This window comes from Betta splendens, chromosome 12 (assembly GCF_900634795.4).
Source record: "Betta splendens chromosome 12, fBetSpl5.4, whole genome shotgun sequence".
NCBI classification, from domain to species: Eukaryota; Metazoa; Chordata; class Actinopteri; order Anabantiformes; family Osphronemidae; genus Betta; species Betta splendens.
Window position 1 is genome coordinate 11,621,888 of NC_040892.2, and position 18,484 is coordinate 11,640,371.

Here is an 18,484-nt window from a genome sequence, read left to right on the forward strand (position 1 = left end):
GCCAGGTATGGGTCCCCAGCCTGGCGCCTGGTTTTGTCGCTCAGATTTGAAATCTCTTTGTTCCCACTCACTACTATCAGGATGAAGACTTTACATGCAGGCCGCAGTACCTCCTTTGTCTGAGCATGTAATAATAATTCTGTTAATAACAGAAGCATCTAATTACAATTCAACTGTTTCATATTTATGTTGCTTTTGCAAGAAAGGGAACTTACTTCATTTATGAATACTGATTGACATTAGTTAAGTTACAAGTATTAGTAAGACTAAGTAAAGTCATATTTTTCAAAAGCATTGTACAAATTTGATTTAAATGTCTTCATTTTTTCATTTTTTTGTTACCCCTACCGCTGGTTGTGGCACCAAAGTCACGTTATTCAATTCATCCACCGTTTGACTTGTTAAACCCCACTCCTGCGCCCCTTGGTCTTGTTTACAAACAAATTCATACAAATGTCTTAATTTTTGGGCCCAACTCTAAAACATTTGAACGCGTTCGGTGCCTCGCACAACACACTGTTACAGTAAACATCGTACGAATCGCGCGACTTTCACACTTATTAGTGGTTTACGACTAATTGCGCCACATGTGAGCGACATCGGTGTAAATGGGAAATACGATCGGCATTTTTGTTAACTCGGCAGAACACAGCATCATATTTAGATTGAGTTTACTTGCTCTCAGACAAATGTTAAACATAAAATCCATCGCCACCTCTCGTTTCTGATATGAGCCGATGGAAGAGTCGAACATGAAACAGAGAAGGTGTAGACGAACCTAAGCAGCGAGCGTTGTACAGCGAGATGCAAAATCTCATTCTAGTGAAACATTCTGTAGCTGGTGTCTGTGCCGACAAGACCCTGCCGCGACGAGAGGAGCTGCGAACGAGAAACGCGAGGGGTCGATGCTACAGATTAAAATCCTCGATGCATCGTACGTTATCAGCAGCTGTCGTCACCCCACCACGCGCAAATGCAGACTGCTAATGATCTGTCATTTGCTGTCGTGCAAATGACGTCTCACAATGACATCTGACGAGAGCAACGTATCCTGAGCTGCGATCACTTCGGACTCTAGTCATTAATATTCTAACTAAACGAGAGGGAAACTGAGACGAAAGGAAAAATGGAACGCTCAATGAAAATCAGATGTTTTTTCTTGAATGGCTCCTCTGACTTGTAGCATTGTTTCATCGAAAAAGCGCATGACGATATTCATACAGCCTAAACACGGGAGACCTTAGCCAAACAGTGACCATTCGATACAGTGCACTTTTGTGTATATTGATATCACTTTTGGGAAAAGTACCGAACGACGAATGTCGAGTGGCAAGATAAACACAAAGAATTGTGAAAATATGTGGTGTAAGTTGATTATTCGGTTTTCCGGTTAGTGATGTCCAGGCTGCGGAAAGTGTAGCCCCGTTGGGTTCGTTTTTATCCCGGTTTCGTTGATTGTGACAGCACGCACGCCTTCCAAAAAGAAGTTGTGTTTACTTGCGCCCCGCACCTTACCTTGCTCGTATACGCCTTTACATGCAGAGCAACAACATCACGATCTCGTCGCGACTTCCTCTTTTCATAGCGAGACGTCTAGTCTGTTTAAAATATGGAAAACTACGAAACAAAATATTGCATATATATAAAAAAAACTGTCACCTAATAAAGATCTGTGTACGTTTACTGTAAAATTAAGCATTTATTATTTTTTAAACCTACCATGTCATATTGTATTACAGTCAACTTTGATGATTAATAACTTGACTTTGGTGCATAGTTCCAGGGTCAGACCAATTTCCCCTTGTTCTACTAGATGTGTACTATCACCACACAAAGATCTGTGTATTTTTAGTGTATAGTTTAGAATTTATTAGTATTCAAACTACCAGGTCATACTGTAATACAGTCAACTTTGATGATTAATAACTTGACTTTGGTGCATAGTTCCAGGCTCAGGCCACTTTCTCCTTGTTCTGCTAGAAGTGTACTATCACCACACAAAGATCTGTGTATTGTTACTGTATAGTTTAGGATTTATTAGTATTCAAAACTACCATGTCCTATTATAGTATCGTATTGGCATTATAGTCAATTTTGATGATTAATAACTTGACTTTGGTGCATAGTTCCAGGCCCAGACCACTTTCTCCTTATTCTGCTAGAGGTGTACTATCACCACACAAAGACCTGCGTACTTTTACTGTATAGTTTACCTTTTAGCAGTAATTGAAAGTACTATGTCATACTGTAAAAAGTCAACTTTGATGATTAAGAACTTGACTTTGGTGCATAGTTCAGTGCAACATTTGTGTGGAACACAAATACAACTTTATGCAAAAATGAGAAATGCAGTAAAACAGATAGGATACATCCTGTTAGTTTTTCATGGCTAATGAATTATGTACAAAGACAGCAATTCCAGTCTTCACTTGCTGCTTTTTTAAGGGTGTCTTTATCTAGTTTAAGGCACTGTGCGTGATACCACCGGCAACAGCCATCACACTGTATCTGTAAAAGGGCACATGAATGACCATTGTGTAGCATTAGAATAAAATCGTTATTTGTTCTCATCAAACGCATTACTATTTCTATGTTTGTTTTATCACAGTTATTGCCCCCTCTGTTCCAATTCTTGCATGTTGTAATATTTAAACACTACAGAAAACACAATCATAACAAGCCTCTGTTGCTGAAAACAAAAACAGTACTTTACCCAGTCTGTAAAGGCTGGTCCTGATCCTGGTGGCTTTGTGGTTGAGCACATAGCACAGTTACTGTCTGTGTTGAACACTAAAATGTAAAAACAAATTGTATATATCAAGATATTCATTAATAGATTTAATGCAATTATTGTCTTTTCACAATACAGAATGATAACAATACAAAGGCAATGTTACACACCAGAAGCGTGTAATATCTCACACGCTATGTTTGTGCGTTCTTGTGCCATTTCTTTTCTTGTCGTTTTGAAGTCCATGCTTGGCATATTTGGGAAGGCCTCCATCACTAACCTGGCCATATAAATAACATATTGTAGACACAAGTATTAATTTTTATGAGTGACACTACTTGGAGGAAATCATGCATGGACTAAACCATTTTTTGCTTACCATAATCACAATGACCCCACAGCTACTGCTATCTTTCTTAACTGGGTGATGCATAATGGCCTCCTTCCATTTTTTATCCACCCAGTCAGTTTTGCTGTGGCAGGCCCGTCTCATGTTGAAATAGTCACTGCAATAGTAGCATTATTGTTATTTTTAAATATTACTACTACTACTACTACTACTACTACTACTAATAATAATAATAATAATAATAATAATAATAATTATATTAATAATAATAGTAGTAGTAGTGGAGCAATTACTTTAATGCTGTCAAAATCTATAAAAAGTCTATGACACTTTACACATATCAGAAAATATCATGTCTGTATGTAACAAAACCAAATGAATCTGTGAATGAGACAACCCATAGAAGTGCACAAGAAGCTATTGAATGAATTGGTCTTAATTTACCTACACTAGTTATGTAGAAACCTTTGGCAAAAATCTGAATCTTTTTACTGGCTGTAAGTCAATGACCTACAGACAATTCCTTTATGACTCTTATCTCTAGATTATATACCGCAGTCTTTTCGCTGCTTGCTCCGACTCTACCAGTTCTTTGGCACTTTTTGCAGGATCCACAAGATAGACCTTACTTTGGTCTGCATCAACGTACTATTGGAAAACACAGAAAATCTAATTATTAATACATTATAATTTTTTAAGCAATAAACTTAATGAAAGGTAATTATACATTAATACTCACCAGAAACTTCCAATGAACATTTTGTATGTTTACAAATGAAACAATGGCTCCGTATTTGCCAAAGTCAATCAGCAATATAAAAGTCATAAACAGATATGAACAAAACATGTATATTTAAAGTAAGGGTTCTGTCAGGAACACACGGTGGAGGACCCAAACGCACAGCGCCGACACGACGTGAGGTTTCATAGGGGTTTATTGTAGCTCTTGGTCGGACAGGCAGAGGTTGGTACACAAGTAGGCAAAAACACTCCAGCGAAGGTACAGGCAAGGATTAGACGGAGACACGGTGAAAACAACAATGACAGGCAAGGGTACACGACAGGACTTACGAAAGGCTGGAATGCTGAACGAACAAACAATCTGGCAAGGCAAAGGTGTAAATGCAGGGGTACAAATAACCAACTAAAGATTAATGGGATGCAGGTGGTAAAATCACATGACTGGTTGAGGAGAACAGAACTAAACCGGAAGTGATATCAAAATAAAACAGGAAGTGGTGACACATGACTAGGTAAGTAAACGAAAACCAAGGCAGACAGGAAACAATACAGGAAATACCAAAATAAGACTAGAACCAAGCATAATCCATAACAGGTTCGATGTGCTTCAGTCCTATGTGGGCTTGGATATGTTCTGACCTGTCATTAAATAAAGCACTTAATGAACTTAAAAAGTAGCACTTACGAGACGCGATGCTGTGAGAGAACGCGAGACTCTGCGAGAACAGCACGAGAAATTCAACAAGGCGGCGCGACACCGGTAGTAAACAACAGCGCGACAAACTATCCGCCAATTTAAATAAATAACTACCTTATTTTACGGAAAATAATCAACCACCCTACCATTCTGGATAACACCGAAGAAAGTTTCGAGTACATCGACGAGTGCTTCGAGCGTCTGGTAATGGGGAAAAAGGAGACGGCTCCCAACAAGCGTTCCCGTCCGTCTGACTCACCTGAGTCACCTGGAGCTAGCTCGGCGGACAAAAACATCACGGACATCCTGGAGTCCAGAGAGAAAAAAATATCAAGCTTCGACGCACGTCTGGCGCTAGTGGAACTCCTCCACAAAGAGTTTATGGCCCTCCGCGACTCCCTGGAATTTAGCCAGCAGCAGGTGATTTCTCTCGCCACCGAGAACGAGGCCCTGAAAGGAACGGTGCAGTCCCTGACGGAGGATGTGGCTCAGCTAGCGGCCGAAAATAAAAAAATAAAAGAAGGTGTCATCGATCTGCAGGCCCGCAGCATGAGGGACAACCTGGTGTTCTCGGGGATTCCAGAACAGGCAGAGGAAAACACTGAAACCACAATTAAAAACTTCATTAAACAACAGATGAAGATTCCAGCGGAAGTTGTCGACAAAATGGCGTTCCACCGTTCGCATAGACTTGGAGGAAGACGACCGGATGGCCAGCGCCCCCGACCCATCGTTGCCAAGTTTCATGACTTTAAGGCGAAGGAACTGGTTAAGAGCCGGGGCAGACAGCTGAAGGGAACCGACTACAGCGTCAACGACCAGTTCCCCAAGGAGATCCTCGACCGCCGCCGCTGACTGTTCCCCATCCGTAAGAGGTTCATGGCAGAAGGCTGCAGGGCTGTCATCAGCGTCGACAAACTGTACGTCAACGGAGAGCTCTACCGGGACCGGGAAGCAACTCCGTGGCTGTACTAGCAGGTGGTATGTAACAACAATGGTTTAATGTATAAGGTTTGTTAAAAAAAATAATAGATGCAATGCAACTATGTGTTATAACTTTACATCCAGTATTCAAACTCGTTCTCTCGCAGATGTTTCATGTAAATGTTTATTGTCAATCCAATGTCACTCACTCACTCACTTTGCAAAGCGCTCACCATACGTAATCACTCACTTCCCTTTCACTTTAATTTTCCTTCCCTTTACTCTTTTTCCTTCACCTACTTTCACTCCACACTGTCTACATCCTTCTTTTCTCTATTCTTCTTCCACATAGTCAGCCAGCTATGTAGCCCTCCAGCAGCCACACACAAACATCTACTGCACAGGGGAAACACGTGCACATACATAGGTAACACACAACTCAGAATACACAGGTACTTAAGGTTAGCCTAAAGTCTGTCACACTACATAAACACAAGACTAGTGATCCACAGCAGTCAGGTAAGATATGACACCACTGAAGATTGTCACTTGGAATGTACGTGGAATCAATAAGAAAGAAAGAGAGAAACGATTTAAAATATTTAACCATTTGAAAACCCTACAAGCAGACATTGTTTTACTACAGGAAACTCATATTCCCAAAATTATAAATTACACTCTGGCATCAGCAGAGTTCCCACATGCTTACTTAGCCGGTTACAATTCTAAACAAAGAGGGGTCGCCATCCTGATAAATAAAAAGATTAACTTTACGCATAACGATACCATTGTAGATCCAGAAGGGAGATATATAATCATTAATATCTTGATAGGAAACATTGAATATTGCATAGCTAATGTGTATGGCCCTAATGCTGACGACCCCTCTTTCTTTCACAGCTTCTTCACATCACTGTCTGCTCACTCTGGTTCCAAACTTATAGTAGGAGGGGACTTTAATTTAGTATTTAATCCAGAGTTGGACAGGCTAAGCAAAGCTGTGAGCAACAGGAACTGGCAATCAGTACAGACCTTAAAACAGTACATGGATGACTTCGGTCTCTGTGACACATGGCGTTCTCTTCATCCTACATCCAGGGAATATACCTTTTTCTCACCAGTTCACCACTCTCACTCCCGTATAGATTATATTTTAGTAAATAACTCAGTCCTACAAGATGTCTCTGACACCAATATTCACTCTATCACAACCAGTGATCATGCACCAATGTCCATTTCGTTGATTAAGACAGCCACACCATCAACCAGGAATTGGAGGTTTAATACATCATTACTCAATGATCAAGACTTCATCAGTTATGTCAGGAGAGAATGGAAAACCTTTATAGAAATCAACGATACACCGGAAATCTCACCCTGTGTTCTTTGGGAGACTGGGAAGGCAGTTATGCGCGGTAGAATTATTTCATATTCATCACACAAGAAAAAAAAGGACATGTTACTTGAATTAGAATTAGAGCAAAAAATAAAATCTCTAGAGATTAAATATGCAGCCTTTCCAACCAATGATGTCCTAGAAGACCTAAAGAATCTAAAGCTGAAATTAAATAATATAATTGATTGCAAAACTCAGTTTCAGATAGACCAATTACGCTGGGAGAACTTTGACCATGCTAATAAATGTGGTAAATTTCTAGCTAACCAATTAAAAAATAATAAAGAGAAACAAATCATCCATTCAATAACTAATAAGGAAGGCAACATTACTCGTGATCCCCATGAAATAAATGATACCTTTAAAAACTTTTACCAAGAGTTATATACGTCCCAAATAGATCCACCCACCTCAGCCATAGAGGCGTTTCTGAATAAACTAGAACTGCCAAAGCTAAATGAAGAACAATCTACAACTCTAGACTCATTGTTATCTTTGGCAGAACTACATTAGGCTCTGCAGGAGATGCCCAATAAAAGCTCCAGGACCAGATGGATTCCCAACTGAATTTTATAAAGAGTTCTGGTCCATGCTGGCACCCAGCTTTTACAAATTGTTAGCTGAAATTAAACAACAACATTCATTACCCACAAATATGAATTCTGCCTTCATAAGCCTGCTCCAAAAACCAGGAAAAGACCCTACACTCCCATCGAGTTATAGACCAATTTCACTAATAAATGTAGATCTAAAAATAGTGTGTAAAGCACTTGCTAGAAGATTAGAAAAAATCACTCCATATATAATTCACTCTGATCAAACAGGCTTCATTAAAGGTAGACAGTCAACTAACAATATGAACAGACTAATTAATTTAATTGATTATGTCACCATCCATAAACTAGAGTCAGCCATCGTCTCCTTAGATGCAGAAAAAGCTTTCGATAGAGTAAACTGGAAGTTTCTTTTAGCCACTCTGCACAAATTCGGCATTGGGGAAACATTCATAGACTGGATCCAAATATTATACAACTCAGCAAACGCTGCAGTCAGAACAAACAACCAGATCTCACCAAGGTTTAATCTGCATAGAGGGACAAGACAGGGCTGCCCACTTTCCCCATCACTATTTGCAATATTTATTGAACCTCTAGCCGCAGCAATAAGACAGCATGAAGGAATTACTGGAATATCGACCAAATCAGTAAATCATAAAATAAGTTTATATGCTGACGATGTGTTACTGTTTCTCCTGGAGCCACAGACGTCTCTTCCTACAACTATCAGCCTCATAGATGAATTCTCAGGACTTTCAGAGTACTCTATTAACTGGACCAAATCTATAGTGCTACCACTTAACCTTAAGGTGACTAACATCTCCTCTACCACACTCCATTCAGGGAACATTAAATACTTGGGCATTGAATTGTCGTCTAGGCTATCAGAGCTTATTGATTTAAACTACAATCCATTATTAAAACAAATAGAAGCCAACCTCCAAAGATGGCAGTCCTTACCCATTTCACTTATGGGAAGAATTGCCACCATAAAAATGATGATCCTGCCAAAAATTAATTACATATTTTCAATGATTCCAACTCAGCCAGCCCAGGCGTGGTTTAAGACATTAGACTCCTACATCTCACAGTTTTTGTGGAAAACCAAGCCACCACGAATTAGTTTAAAAACTCTTCAAAAATCCAGACGCTGCGGCGGCCTAGAACTACCTAACTTCCACCACTATTTTCTTGCCAATAGACTGAACCATGTCCACAAATGGATAAAACCCATGCCAGCAGACTCCTCCTGGATAGACATTGAACAAACATTTTGTGGAAATATTAAAGTTGCAGATCTGCCCTTTATCAGCACCAAAATCAAACATCATAGTTGTTACCAGAACATTAGCATAAAAGCATCTCTGCAAGCCTGGTGGGAGTTTCTTAAAATGAATGGGTCTTCGCTTACTCTTTGCCAAAACACACCTCTCTGGAACAATCCAGACATCATACAAAACAAAAAGGCAATACACTTTCCAACTTGGCATATCAAAGGGATAACACATCTGAAACATGTTTTCACAAGAGACAAGTTTACCTCTTTTGAAGAACTAGTGTCTCACTATGAAATCACTAGTGCCAATTTCTTAGAATACCAACAACTAAAGTCAATACTTAATGCAAAAAGTAAGAATACTGCCATCCACATGCAACCACCACCAGTAATAGAGCGATTTATTGATATATCAGGGAAAAAGACAGTATCCAAAATCTATATCTTAATTTCCAATGTAGACCAGACAGTGAGCCTTCCGATCTCTAAATGGGAAGCTGATCTCAATATCACCACTAATTACACGTTCTGGAATAACATATGTTCTAATTTATTCAGAATGACAAAAAATACAAATTTACAACTAATACAATACAAAATTCTTCATAGAACTCACTATACAGGACAAAGGATGTTCCAAATGGGACTCACAAACTCAAATATTTGCCCTCACTGTACAGATAACACAGCAGATAGATTCCTACATGCATTCTGGTCATGTTCACCTGTGCAGCAATTTTGGCAAAGAGTATGTGAACACCTGTCAACCCAGTTAAGCTGTCCAATCCCAGCAGCCCCTGCACTTTGTCTTCTAGGAGATCTAAGTGGGCTTGATCTAGAGACAAACTCATCACACACACTTCTTTCTGCCCTCTGTGTCGCAAAGAAAATCATCCTCATGAACTGGAAAACTAAAAAAAAAATTAAGCATTACTCAATACCTGAACAGCTTGTTAGATTATACCACCTTAGACACATTGTCTGCTTCATCAAATCAATGACCAAAACTATACTTTGATTGATTCCATTTCCAGGTAAGGATGCGTGGGGCTCGGGTGCTGCGTCATGTCTGGCACAGTGGAGGGGGGGTGACTAGTGGTTGGTGGTGCCTGCCTGCCTAAGGAACCGGGACAACGGGTTGGTGGACTCTGGGCTGGCCGCATGGGTCCCCTGCGGCGGGGGTGTGGTGGCTGCTGAGACCGGCGGCCCTGTGCCGGGGTGGGACCATTTTGAGGGTTGGCGTGTGCCTGTCTCCGGGGAGCCGGAGGCGGGCCTTCCTGCCGGTGTGTGGGGGCGGACCTGGGGGTGGAGACCTGGGTGACCTGAGTCCGGGGGACTCCCTCTGGGGGTGCCTGCCTGTGCCCGGAGGGGTGTCTCTCCCCTGGGGCGCTGCCCCTGCTCGGGTGGGGCGCTGCCTGCCCTAGCGGTCCGACGCCCTCTGGTAACTGCTCGGGCCTGTTGCAGGGGGGGTTGGCGGACTACTCAGGCTAGAACCTTCATTGGGCCCTGGGCGGAGGCTGGCCCTCAATGCACAACCGCAGAGTATGTGTTTGGGTTTGAGTGTCACACTACACGGGGCGAGCATGGGCATACTTGAGCGAGAGAATGGGTAAGTGTGAAAGAAGGGTGAGGATGGCTCTGGCTGTGCTGCGTGTGGCGCCTGGGCAGTAGTACTGCGGTCCCTGGGTCTCGGCTGTCCCTTCCTGGCTGGGGGTTGTGGGGGGTGGTGGGATAGGTAGCAGAGCCAGTCGGGAACCTGGCTCTGCGGACCCTGGTGCTCTGCTTCCCAACTACTTTTCTCCGCATTCATCCACTTAGGTCTGCAAGGGGCGTCCTGCTGATGGAGGGACCGGGGCTACTGGGAAGTGGTTCCGTCCCTTCCAAGTGGGATGCTCTGCAGTTTTAATTGCATTAGTCATACACACTTGTCCAGGAATCTGAGGGCTCCTTCCGGGGGGGCCAGTAGACGGAGCCTTCCCGTTGATGGCTCTGTCTGCTGGACCCCCCGGAGAATTGGGTATCTCCCAAAGTTCCTCATACTTAGCTACATACACATACATTTAGGGCCGGGGGTGGGCTCTTTCACTGGGGCCTGGGGCTGAGGCCAGTTGTGGCCTCGGCCACTGGCCCTGATGGAGAGATCACCACCCAGTTTTAACTGCAAAAAGACATTTAGGGCGAAGGGGGGCACTGTCCGGGGGACACACCGTCAGCCAGCGGTTGTGCTCCTGGAGGTGTCACCCACCTTCAGTGCACTTTAGTTCCACACACTCACGTCCAAGCTGGGTTGCAGGGTTCTGGGGTACCTTTTTCTACTGCCCTCTGCCTCCCCCGGGTTGGGGGGGTTGGTCGGGGCTCGGGAGGAGCTGCGGTCCCTGCCTGGGGCCACATGGACGGCAGGCCGGAGACCTACCCTCCCCACGAATGTGATCAAGCGAATGGTGTGGGTGCGAGAATGTATCTGAGAGTGCATTGGTTCACGTATGATTGACTAGTTTGTTGTGAGAGAGTCTATGGTGTGTGTGTGTGTGTGTGTTGATGTGATGATGTGTGTTGCACATGTGGGTGGGTGTATGCGTCTGTGTTTGTGCGAGTTGGTATGCGTGTGGTGCGGTTGAAGTGTGGGGGGTCCGGTTTTTCGCCCGGGGTACGATGATCGTCTGCCTGGGTGGTCTCTTTTCTGCTGACCTCACCAATTGCTGGCCTTGTGCTGCAGGCCGCTGTGGCGCCAGGGGATGAGGTCGGGCCGATGGGGTAGGCCCCGCTCCGCCCATGTGGGGGTGGTGGACTGGGGGCGGGCCCCACTCTGGGCGCGGGGGCATCTTCTGGCGGGCTCCCTACGGACCGTGGGTCCTCGGGCTCTACTCTTTCGGGCCGACCCTCCCGCCGGGGGGAGTGTTTGCCCCTGGTTCTCATGGGGCGGACAGCGTTGACCCCCGGTGGCCCACTCTGGCCTCGGGTGCTGTCTCTGTTGCTGCTGCAGCTCTGCCTGGGGGGCTCTGTGTGGGCAGCTTGGGTTGCAACACCTGCCCTCCTGGAACTGAAGGTGTGTGGGCTCCCTGGCTGCTGGGATTCCTTCCTCTGCTTGCTGGATGGGCGTAGTGGCGGAGCCCCTCACATCACCCTGGCTTCCACAAGTGGCATTGTTCATGCACCAACGTCTGCCTCACCCTTTGGGTGAATAATGTTAAGCTACAGCCTTACTAACCTTGTAGTGGGACACTCTCCAAATCCAACTGTAAGTATTACTGATACTTATCACTACCAATATGAATAATGTGTGAATATGGAATTTGTGGTGTTGTATGTCATGACTTTATATTGTATGTATATGTTTGTATTAGTATGTGCACATACCTTATTGGTATTAGTATTAATCTCCAGGGTAAACCACAGTACAAAAATTGTTTAGTTATGAATGTGTTAGCCTAAGGTACATCCATGCTTCTTATTTATTTTTTTGCTCCGATTGTTTACTTAACAGATTTGCTTGGTTTCAGCAGCTGGTTGCACCCCTTACCCCCCCCCCCACCCTCCCGCATACACACCCTAAAGCAGAAACCTAACCTGTCCACCAACACAGCAACATCACACACATTTTGGATTAGCTAAATAAACCATTAAATAAACCATAAATCAGGAAGAGTATATATATTCTATATATACTATATATATTCTATATATATATAGTGATCTCAGCTCACTGTGGTGAATAACAAAGCTTTGGCCCCTAATTTGAGAAGGAACCACAGATACCACCACTTCTGTGTCCTCTTTTTGCCACAATGTTGATAGCTGGACAACACACATTCGAAAATGTTTGTGTTAAAACAATTTAACAAGTTTAAAAGTTTTATACAGTTGCATACAGTTTTTGGATGCAATTAATTTTTGTATAATGATTTATCCTCATCTCTGATTTATCATCATAATATGATGAATAGTTAAATAAGCACTGAGACACAGAAAGTAATTGTGAAGTAGAGAAGAATTAATCTCAACTGAGATGCAGCATCTTGAAAGGTGGTTGCCAGAGATGTTTCTGCATGCTGCTTTGCCAAATGAAATGTTTAAGGTCTATGTTAGTGCATCACAACTGCTTTTTACATTAATAATCTGCCAAAACGATTTACCTGTCCATTTCTGTCATCTTGATGGGCCTCTTCTCCTGTTTCCTTGGTGAGTGTCTGCGTTTGTATCTTTTTCTCAGAGGTCTGAGTGAAAATAATGCATGTGAAGAAACAAATATGTAAATACATGTGTATGTTCTGGACATGTGACTAAAAATGTTGTAATCTACACAGATAATTACCTTCATCTTTTGCATTACAAAGGGTTTGACTAAAGGGCTCACATAGACACCTCGCTTCCTCTGTCTCCTTTGTTTCCATTCCTCCTCATCTACATGATGTCTCTATGACATAAAACCAGATGATAATAAAATTCTGTCTTATGTTATGGCATAGAGCCTAGAATCAAATCTATATGGAAAATGTATTATCAAGATGTTGGACAGTTATTTATTGAAAAACATATTACTTGAATTTGATATCTACTAACAGCAAATACTGCAGTAAAATGCAAGTTTGTAAATTATGAATCTTTTATCAATGATAATTACAGTATACACTATCCCATTTGGAACATGACATTTTAGTAAGTATTCCAACAACTATAAAATAACTAATTTCAGTTACTGAATATACTGAAGTATACTTCCGAGCTTTTTGTACCCTTTGCTTGCCCTTCAATGAATATCTGAACTCTCAAAAGACCATTCAGGGTCATCTTGTAAGTCACCACAAAGTCATCCAATCGGGTAAGCCGTCTTCTTTGAAAACGTATCCTCTTAAGGTCCCACTGACTTTTCTCCATGATGCCCTGTGTGTGGTTGTCTTGAGAGTAATTCTGGAATTGATATAATAGCAGGAAATTTTTATTTCAACATGCTTTATATATTTATATTTCAGGGTATTATATAAGTCACATTTTAAATTGAAAAATGCATTTTTAAGTAATATGTAATATTTTTTAATTGGCTTTACTTGGGTTGTTTTCTGAGCTGCTCTGTTGAACCTCTGTGTAAATTTTTCATAGACTGGCCCTGTTCCATGACGTCCAAGATCACCTGTTTAGACATTGCTCCTTCATTTATCTTATTTCTCTAAATAACCAGGGGAAATAGCTCTTACAGAACCCAAAAAAGTAGGCTTACCCAAGAGTACTCCAGTCCACAAGGCAGCCTGAGGTATGAAGAACTTTGTTAATGCAGGAATGAATGTTGCACTAAGATACATATTGGGCTCACCGTCCTTGTCTCCTTCCTCCTGCTTAATCACTCGTTCAAAATGATGTTGGAATGATGTTACTCCCACATCATTCTACTCAGAAACACAAAAAATAAGGCCATTAATCACATTTACGAGTGTAATGCTTTAGAGCAAGATAAATTATAATTAAGTCATATATGCAATGTGTAAAGAATTATGGTAGCATTTTATACAGACCATAAAATCCAGCTCCACAATGGATGAGTCCTCAATGTCAGTTCTTCCTCCTTGTGTCATTATCAACTGAAGGTTTTTGAAATGTTTGTCAACTTTTTGGCCACTGTGGGACCTTGAGAACACAACAGCAGCACTGACAATGATTTCTTCAAGCTCTTCAATTGTTGTGGCCTGAGCCATAGCACCGAAGGTATGCATTGCTAGGTGGTAATGTTTTGGGGCACTGCAAAAAAAAAGATAATGGGGTTACCATGAGAACAAAGACTAACTATTAGCTTTAAATAAAAAGTAAAACACTTACTGTTTTTTGCAAAGGTCCTTGGCATTTTTCATTACATGGCTCAGGCAGCGATGCAGTATTGGGAGTCGAATTGAATCCTCCGGGGCCTGGCCTGTCACGATATTGTAGTATCTGTTCAACAACTCCTGAAGACTGACTCCACAGAAATTGTAGGACAGTGACTGCAGTAAAACTATGGAGCCATCGCAAATAAACATGACAGGCCTTGTTTGAATTCTCAGTCCATGTTGTCTTATTAGGTCTGTCACAAATGAGGCCAAGAAAAATGACACAGACGCAGTTGTGTGGTCATTTGTGACATATGTCGCTACTGGCACAGGGGACGATCCCTTTGAAGGATGTCGCACCACTAGCTCATACACGTAGAATGGTGCACTGCGACCCTTTCCTTTTTGAATAATGCTCGCAGTAGCATCCAAGTAAACAATATCATCCCTACACCGCTGATAAAAGAGGCTCAGCATCTTCTTGGACCACAGCATTACTCCTTTTGGATGCATTTGTATTTTTTGTATTATGGCATCCTGGGATCCCTGCTCTTCTTCATGCATTTTTTTGCAAGCTTAATAATCATTAGTATGACTCCTTTTTTTCTTTTGTTGTCCCAGGACAAAGTTTTCAGTGTGCCTGGAGTTGGAACTTGGTCCCTACAACCTGAATCTACCACACTCTCAGCCAGCTTCCCTAAATTATCTAAGTACAGGCTACGTGGTAGTTTCGTGGTTAGGACATCTGCTGTTGTAGATCTGTCATTGGCACGTACAGGCCGTCTTTTTAAGACATTGCAACTGTGCCACACTTTGTCTCCTTTGAAAGTCACAGTAGCCTTAAGAGACAGCTCGTTATTAACTTTCACAAAGACTTCAACGGGACATTCTTCAAAACGACAATACCCAGCACAAGAAAACAGAGGGCCAGTTCTTACAGACCCAGCTGCTTTCACAGTATGCCGTTTGAATGCAAAACTGCAAAACGGGTGTACACTGCGAATGCCTTGCGCAATGACATTGGTCCAGTCCAGTGTTTTGAAACAACATTTGTGTTGTTTACTTCTTAAATGATTCCAGTCAGCCTCAGGAATAAAGAAAAACAAGGTCTTTGTGGCACTGGATGACTGAAATATTTATCTTGATCTTCAATGTCATTTAAGGATGATGGTGATGTTGACGTACCAACTATTATGTTCTGTAAATGCAAAAACAAACAAAGACAAAATAAAGTAAGAGCACAATATTACATTACTCAAAAATAAATTTCATCGGCATTGTTTTCTACATCTACATTTTAACTATCTTTCTATATTATTCCACAAAGTAAGGTTTACCGATGAGTTCAGCAGTAGACATCTGTAACGATATGAATCCAAACACTGTAATATTCGCCAAATTTAATTATACATTTATTGCAATACAAGTAGTACTGCAGATTTATCTTTTACCCATAAACTGCAGAATGAGTGGTTAGAGACCTTCGCGTAAGTGAACCATAAACTGTGGCAAATTACATCTTACCATCATTATGCACTTGTGTTTTCACATTACCTAACTTTGTATGGTTACATTTAGATTTTTGTACTCATTAAATGCCTTCAGTCAATGATGATGGAAATATTTAAATGGAGATAAAAGTAGGAAGCCAGTTTGCACTCAGTTTAAGTATCAATCCATGATGAAACGACAAACACACAGCGTTGTGATGATCGCAATTGCTACAAGCATCAGCTTTAGCTTCGCTCCCTCCATCAGATTGTACGTTACTGGTGCTGCCAGCATCAGCTTCAGCTTCAGCTTCACTCACTCCATCAGATTGTACGTTACTGGTGCTGCCTGCATCAGCTTCAGCTTCAGCTGCGCTCCCTCCATCAGATTGGACGTTACTGGTGCTGCCTGCTTCTTGTTCTGCAACTCTAGAATCACTCGCAATCTTGTGCTGTAGGGCTAAAGCATGCATTTAAATATTCTGCAGGAAGATATAAAACATGTCACCGCTACTATGAAAAATTTAAAATAATTACCTTTCTGTGACGAAAATAGGCTCGTTTAAGCCTTGTTTTGTGGAGTTTTATACTGGCAATTCCCAAATGTTGACACACCTTACCCCAGAATATGTCATTGAGTTCTTTGATCCTTGAAGCTCGTCAACTGCTGACAGTATATTGTCTCTGGTAAGAATAGTTTTTCTATCCTATCAGAAAATAATGTGTTATTTGTGTGGTCAGCTAGTAGGTAACCTTTCACATTTTTTTCATGAATTAAAACAATGACAAAATAATAAAACATACCTTTCCAAAGGCAGAGAAAACATAAATCCTAAAGAGAACACAAACACATCCAAAGCTGTTTTCATTTCATTGGAAACCTGTTATTGAATAATTTTTTAAACAATTACTACTTAAAAAAAGATTTGAAGACAGAAATGTTGTCTGTGCTTACGATAGTTTATACAATCTTGACTTCAAATGACTTAAATAAATAACCATTTATGGTCTAAAACGCAACGATCCAATTAGAAGATAGATTTTCGACTTTAAATAACTTATAGATAAGTTAGTACCATAAAAGCGCAAAATAATAAAATTTCCCTTTGTTGCGTGACACGACAACTTTAACGACAACGTTAGCATGTATTAACTGTGGTAATGTACTTGAGGTACCTATGGTAAACTCACTAGCAAATTATTAGTTACTAATTACTAAACAACCCCAAAACATACTGTTACGAGCCTCGGTGTGAACAGCACTTCTTTTATTTTCTAATAACAACAGCGGGGTCACAACAGGTCTCACCACAGTCGTTTAAGCTCCCCCGGAACTACACAGAACAAAAACTCCCGCCTCTCTCTCCCGGGTCCCTTCTTTTCCCGGAAGCACACCTGTTGCGTCACGCAACAATCTGCGCTTCAAAATAAAAGAGCCACATAACACAATACGAACTGGAACAGTCAACCAAACTATGTACACCCCCCCCCCCCCCCCGGATCGCTACAATACTGAAAAATTCTATACATACCCTCCTTGTGATGTCATTTGTTTTTGGGAAGCTTGTCATATGCAAAACTTAAGATAAACGTAATTTACTCAAAATTGCAGGCCGCTAACTCCTACCTAGTAAAGCGCAATGATTTGTTTTTTCACAGCGCAAGGACACACATGAACATGTAGCCTTGCGCTCTAGAATTAGAGCTTAGAATTAGGTTGATAAACTAGAAAGGACAACACAGAATACAACAGATTACACTGAGGTAGCAACTTCTGCATATTCAAGGAGACACAACGCTGTCACGAGGCAAATATCATATAGCAAATTCGCATTTTGTGCACATGGCTAATTTGCATATAACTCGGGTGCGTGCAGTTTAGGCCTCACCGTCAAACGGATCCATGAAGCTGTTCCATCCTTCTAGTTTGCACCGTTGCACTGTCGGACTTGCTCCTCTTGTATCCTCTGGTTTCCAAAGCACGTTGGACTTTAATCAAATCTCCTCTAATTTCCCAGATACAGACGTGGACAAAATTGTTGGTACCCTTCGATCAATGAAAGAAAAACTCACAATGGTCACAGAAATAACTTTAATCTGACAAAAGTAATAATAAATAAAAATTCTATAAATGTTAACCAATGAAAGTCAGACATTGTTCTTCAACCATGCTTCAACAGAATTATTTCAAAAAATAAACTCATGAAACAGGCATGGACAAAAATGATGGTACCCCTAGAAAACCTTAACCTTATTTCTTTGTGTTCTACAGTGTATACCTACTTACCATTTAGTACTGTAAATCTGAGCGCTGTGGTGAAAACTACAGAGTGGTACCTTTCCAAAGAGCCCAAGCTTTTAGATATGCTCCAAATGGTTGAAGAACAGCTTTCATTTGCATTTAGGTATGTTTCCCAGGCGTTTGAGCTAAAAATGCACAGAAATTGCCATAATAATGCGTACTCCAACTCAGAAGGTGGCGGTAATGCACTACCCAGTTTGCCAAGTGCCAATTAACCAAAGAAAAG

General features: G+C 41.5%; 1 protein-coding gene across 13 annotated transcripts; it reads right to left on the reverse strand.

Annotated features, from left to right (window-relative positions):
* Positions 1-1,679: 1,679 nt before the first annotated feature.
* On the reverse strand, positions 1,680-18,460 carry LOC114866961 (uncharacterized). Of its 13 annotated transcripts, XM_055513349.1 has the most exons (19): positions 18,244-18,460; positions 17,846-18,003; positions 17,266-17,371; positions 16,761-16,788; positions 16,494-16,663; positions 16,277-16,416; positions 14,480-15,664; positions 14,179-14,401; positions 13,980-14,052; positions 13,887-13,914; positions 13,405-13,579; positions 12,984-13,085; positions 12,805-12,885; positions 4,778-5,119; positions 3,634-3,728; positions 3,111-3,237; positions 2,902-3,011; positions 2,714-2,790; positions 1,680-2,508 (listed from the first exon to the last, which is right to left on the reverse strand). In XM_055513349.1, the coding sequence occupies exons 7-11, from the start codon at positions 15,028-15,030 to the stop codon at positions 13,468-13,470; spliced, it is 987 nt and encodes a 328-aa protein (XP_055369324.1). In that variant the 5' UTR covers positions 15,031-15,664; positions 16,277-16,416; positions 16,494-16,663; positions 16,761-16,788; positions 17,266-17,371; positions 17,846-18,003; positions 18,244-18,460; the 3' UTR covers positions 1,680-2,508; positions 2,714-2,790; positions 2,902-3,011; positions 3,111-3,237; positions 3,634-3,728; positions 4,778-5,119; positions 12,805-12,885; positions 12,984-13,085; positions 13,405-13,467. The 13 variants fall into 13 exon arrangements, with proteins under 13 accessions (XP_055369324.1, XP_055369318.1, XP_055369321.1 ...); XM_055513343.1 differs by lacking the exon at positions 17,266-17,371 and adding an exon at positions 13,717-13,799 and having other exon boundaries at positions 13,887-14,052; XM_055513346.1 differs by lacking the exons at positions 17,846-18,003; positions 18,244-18,460 and adding an exon at positions 13,717-13,799 and having other exon boundaries at positions 4,778-5,010; positions 13,887-14,052.
* Between the last annotated feature and the right edge of the window lie 24 nt (positions 18,461-18,484).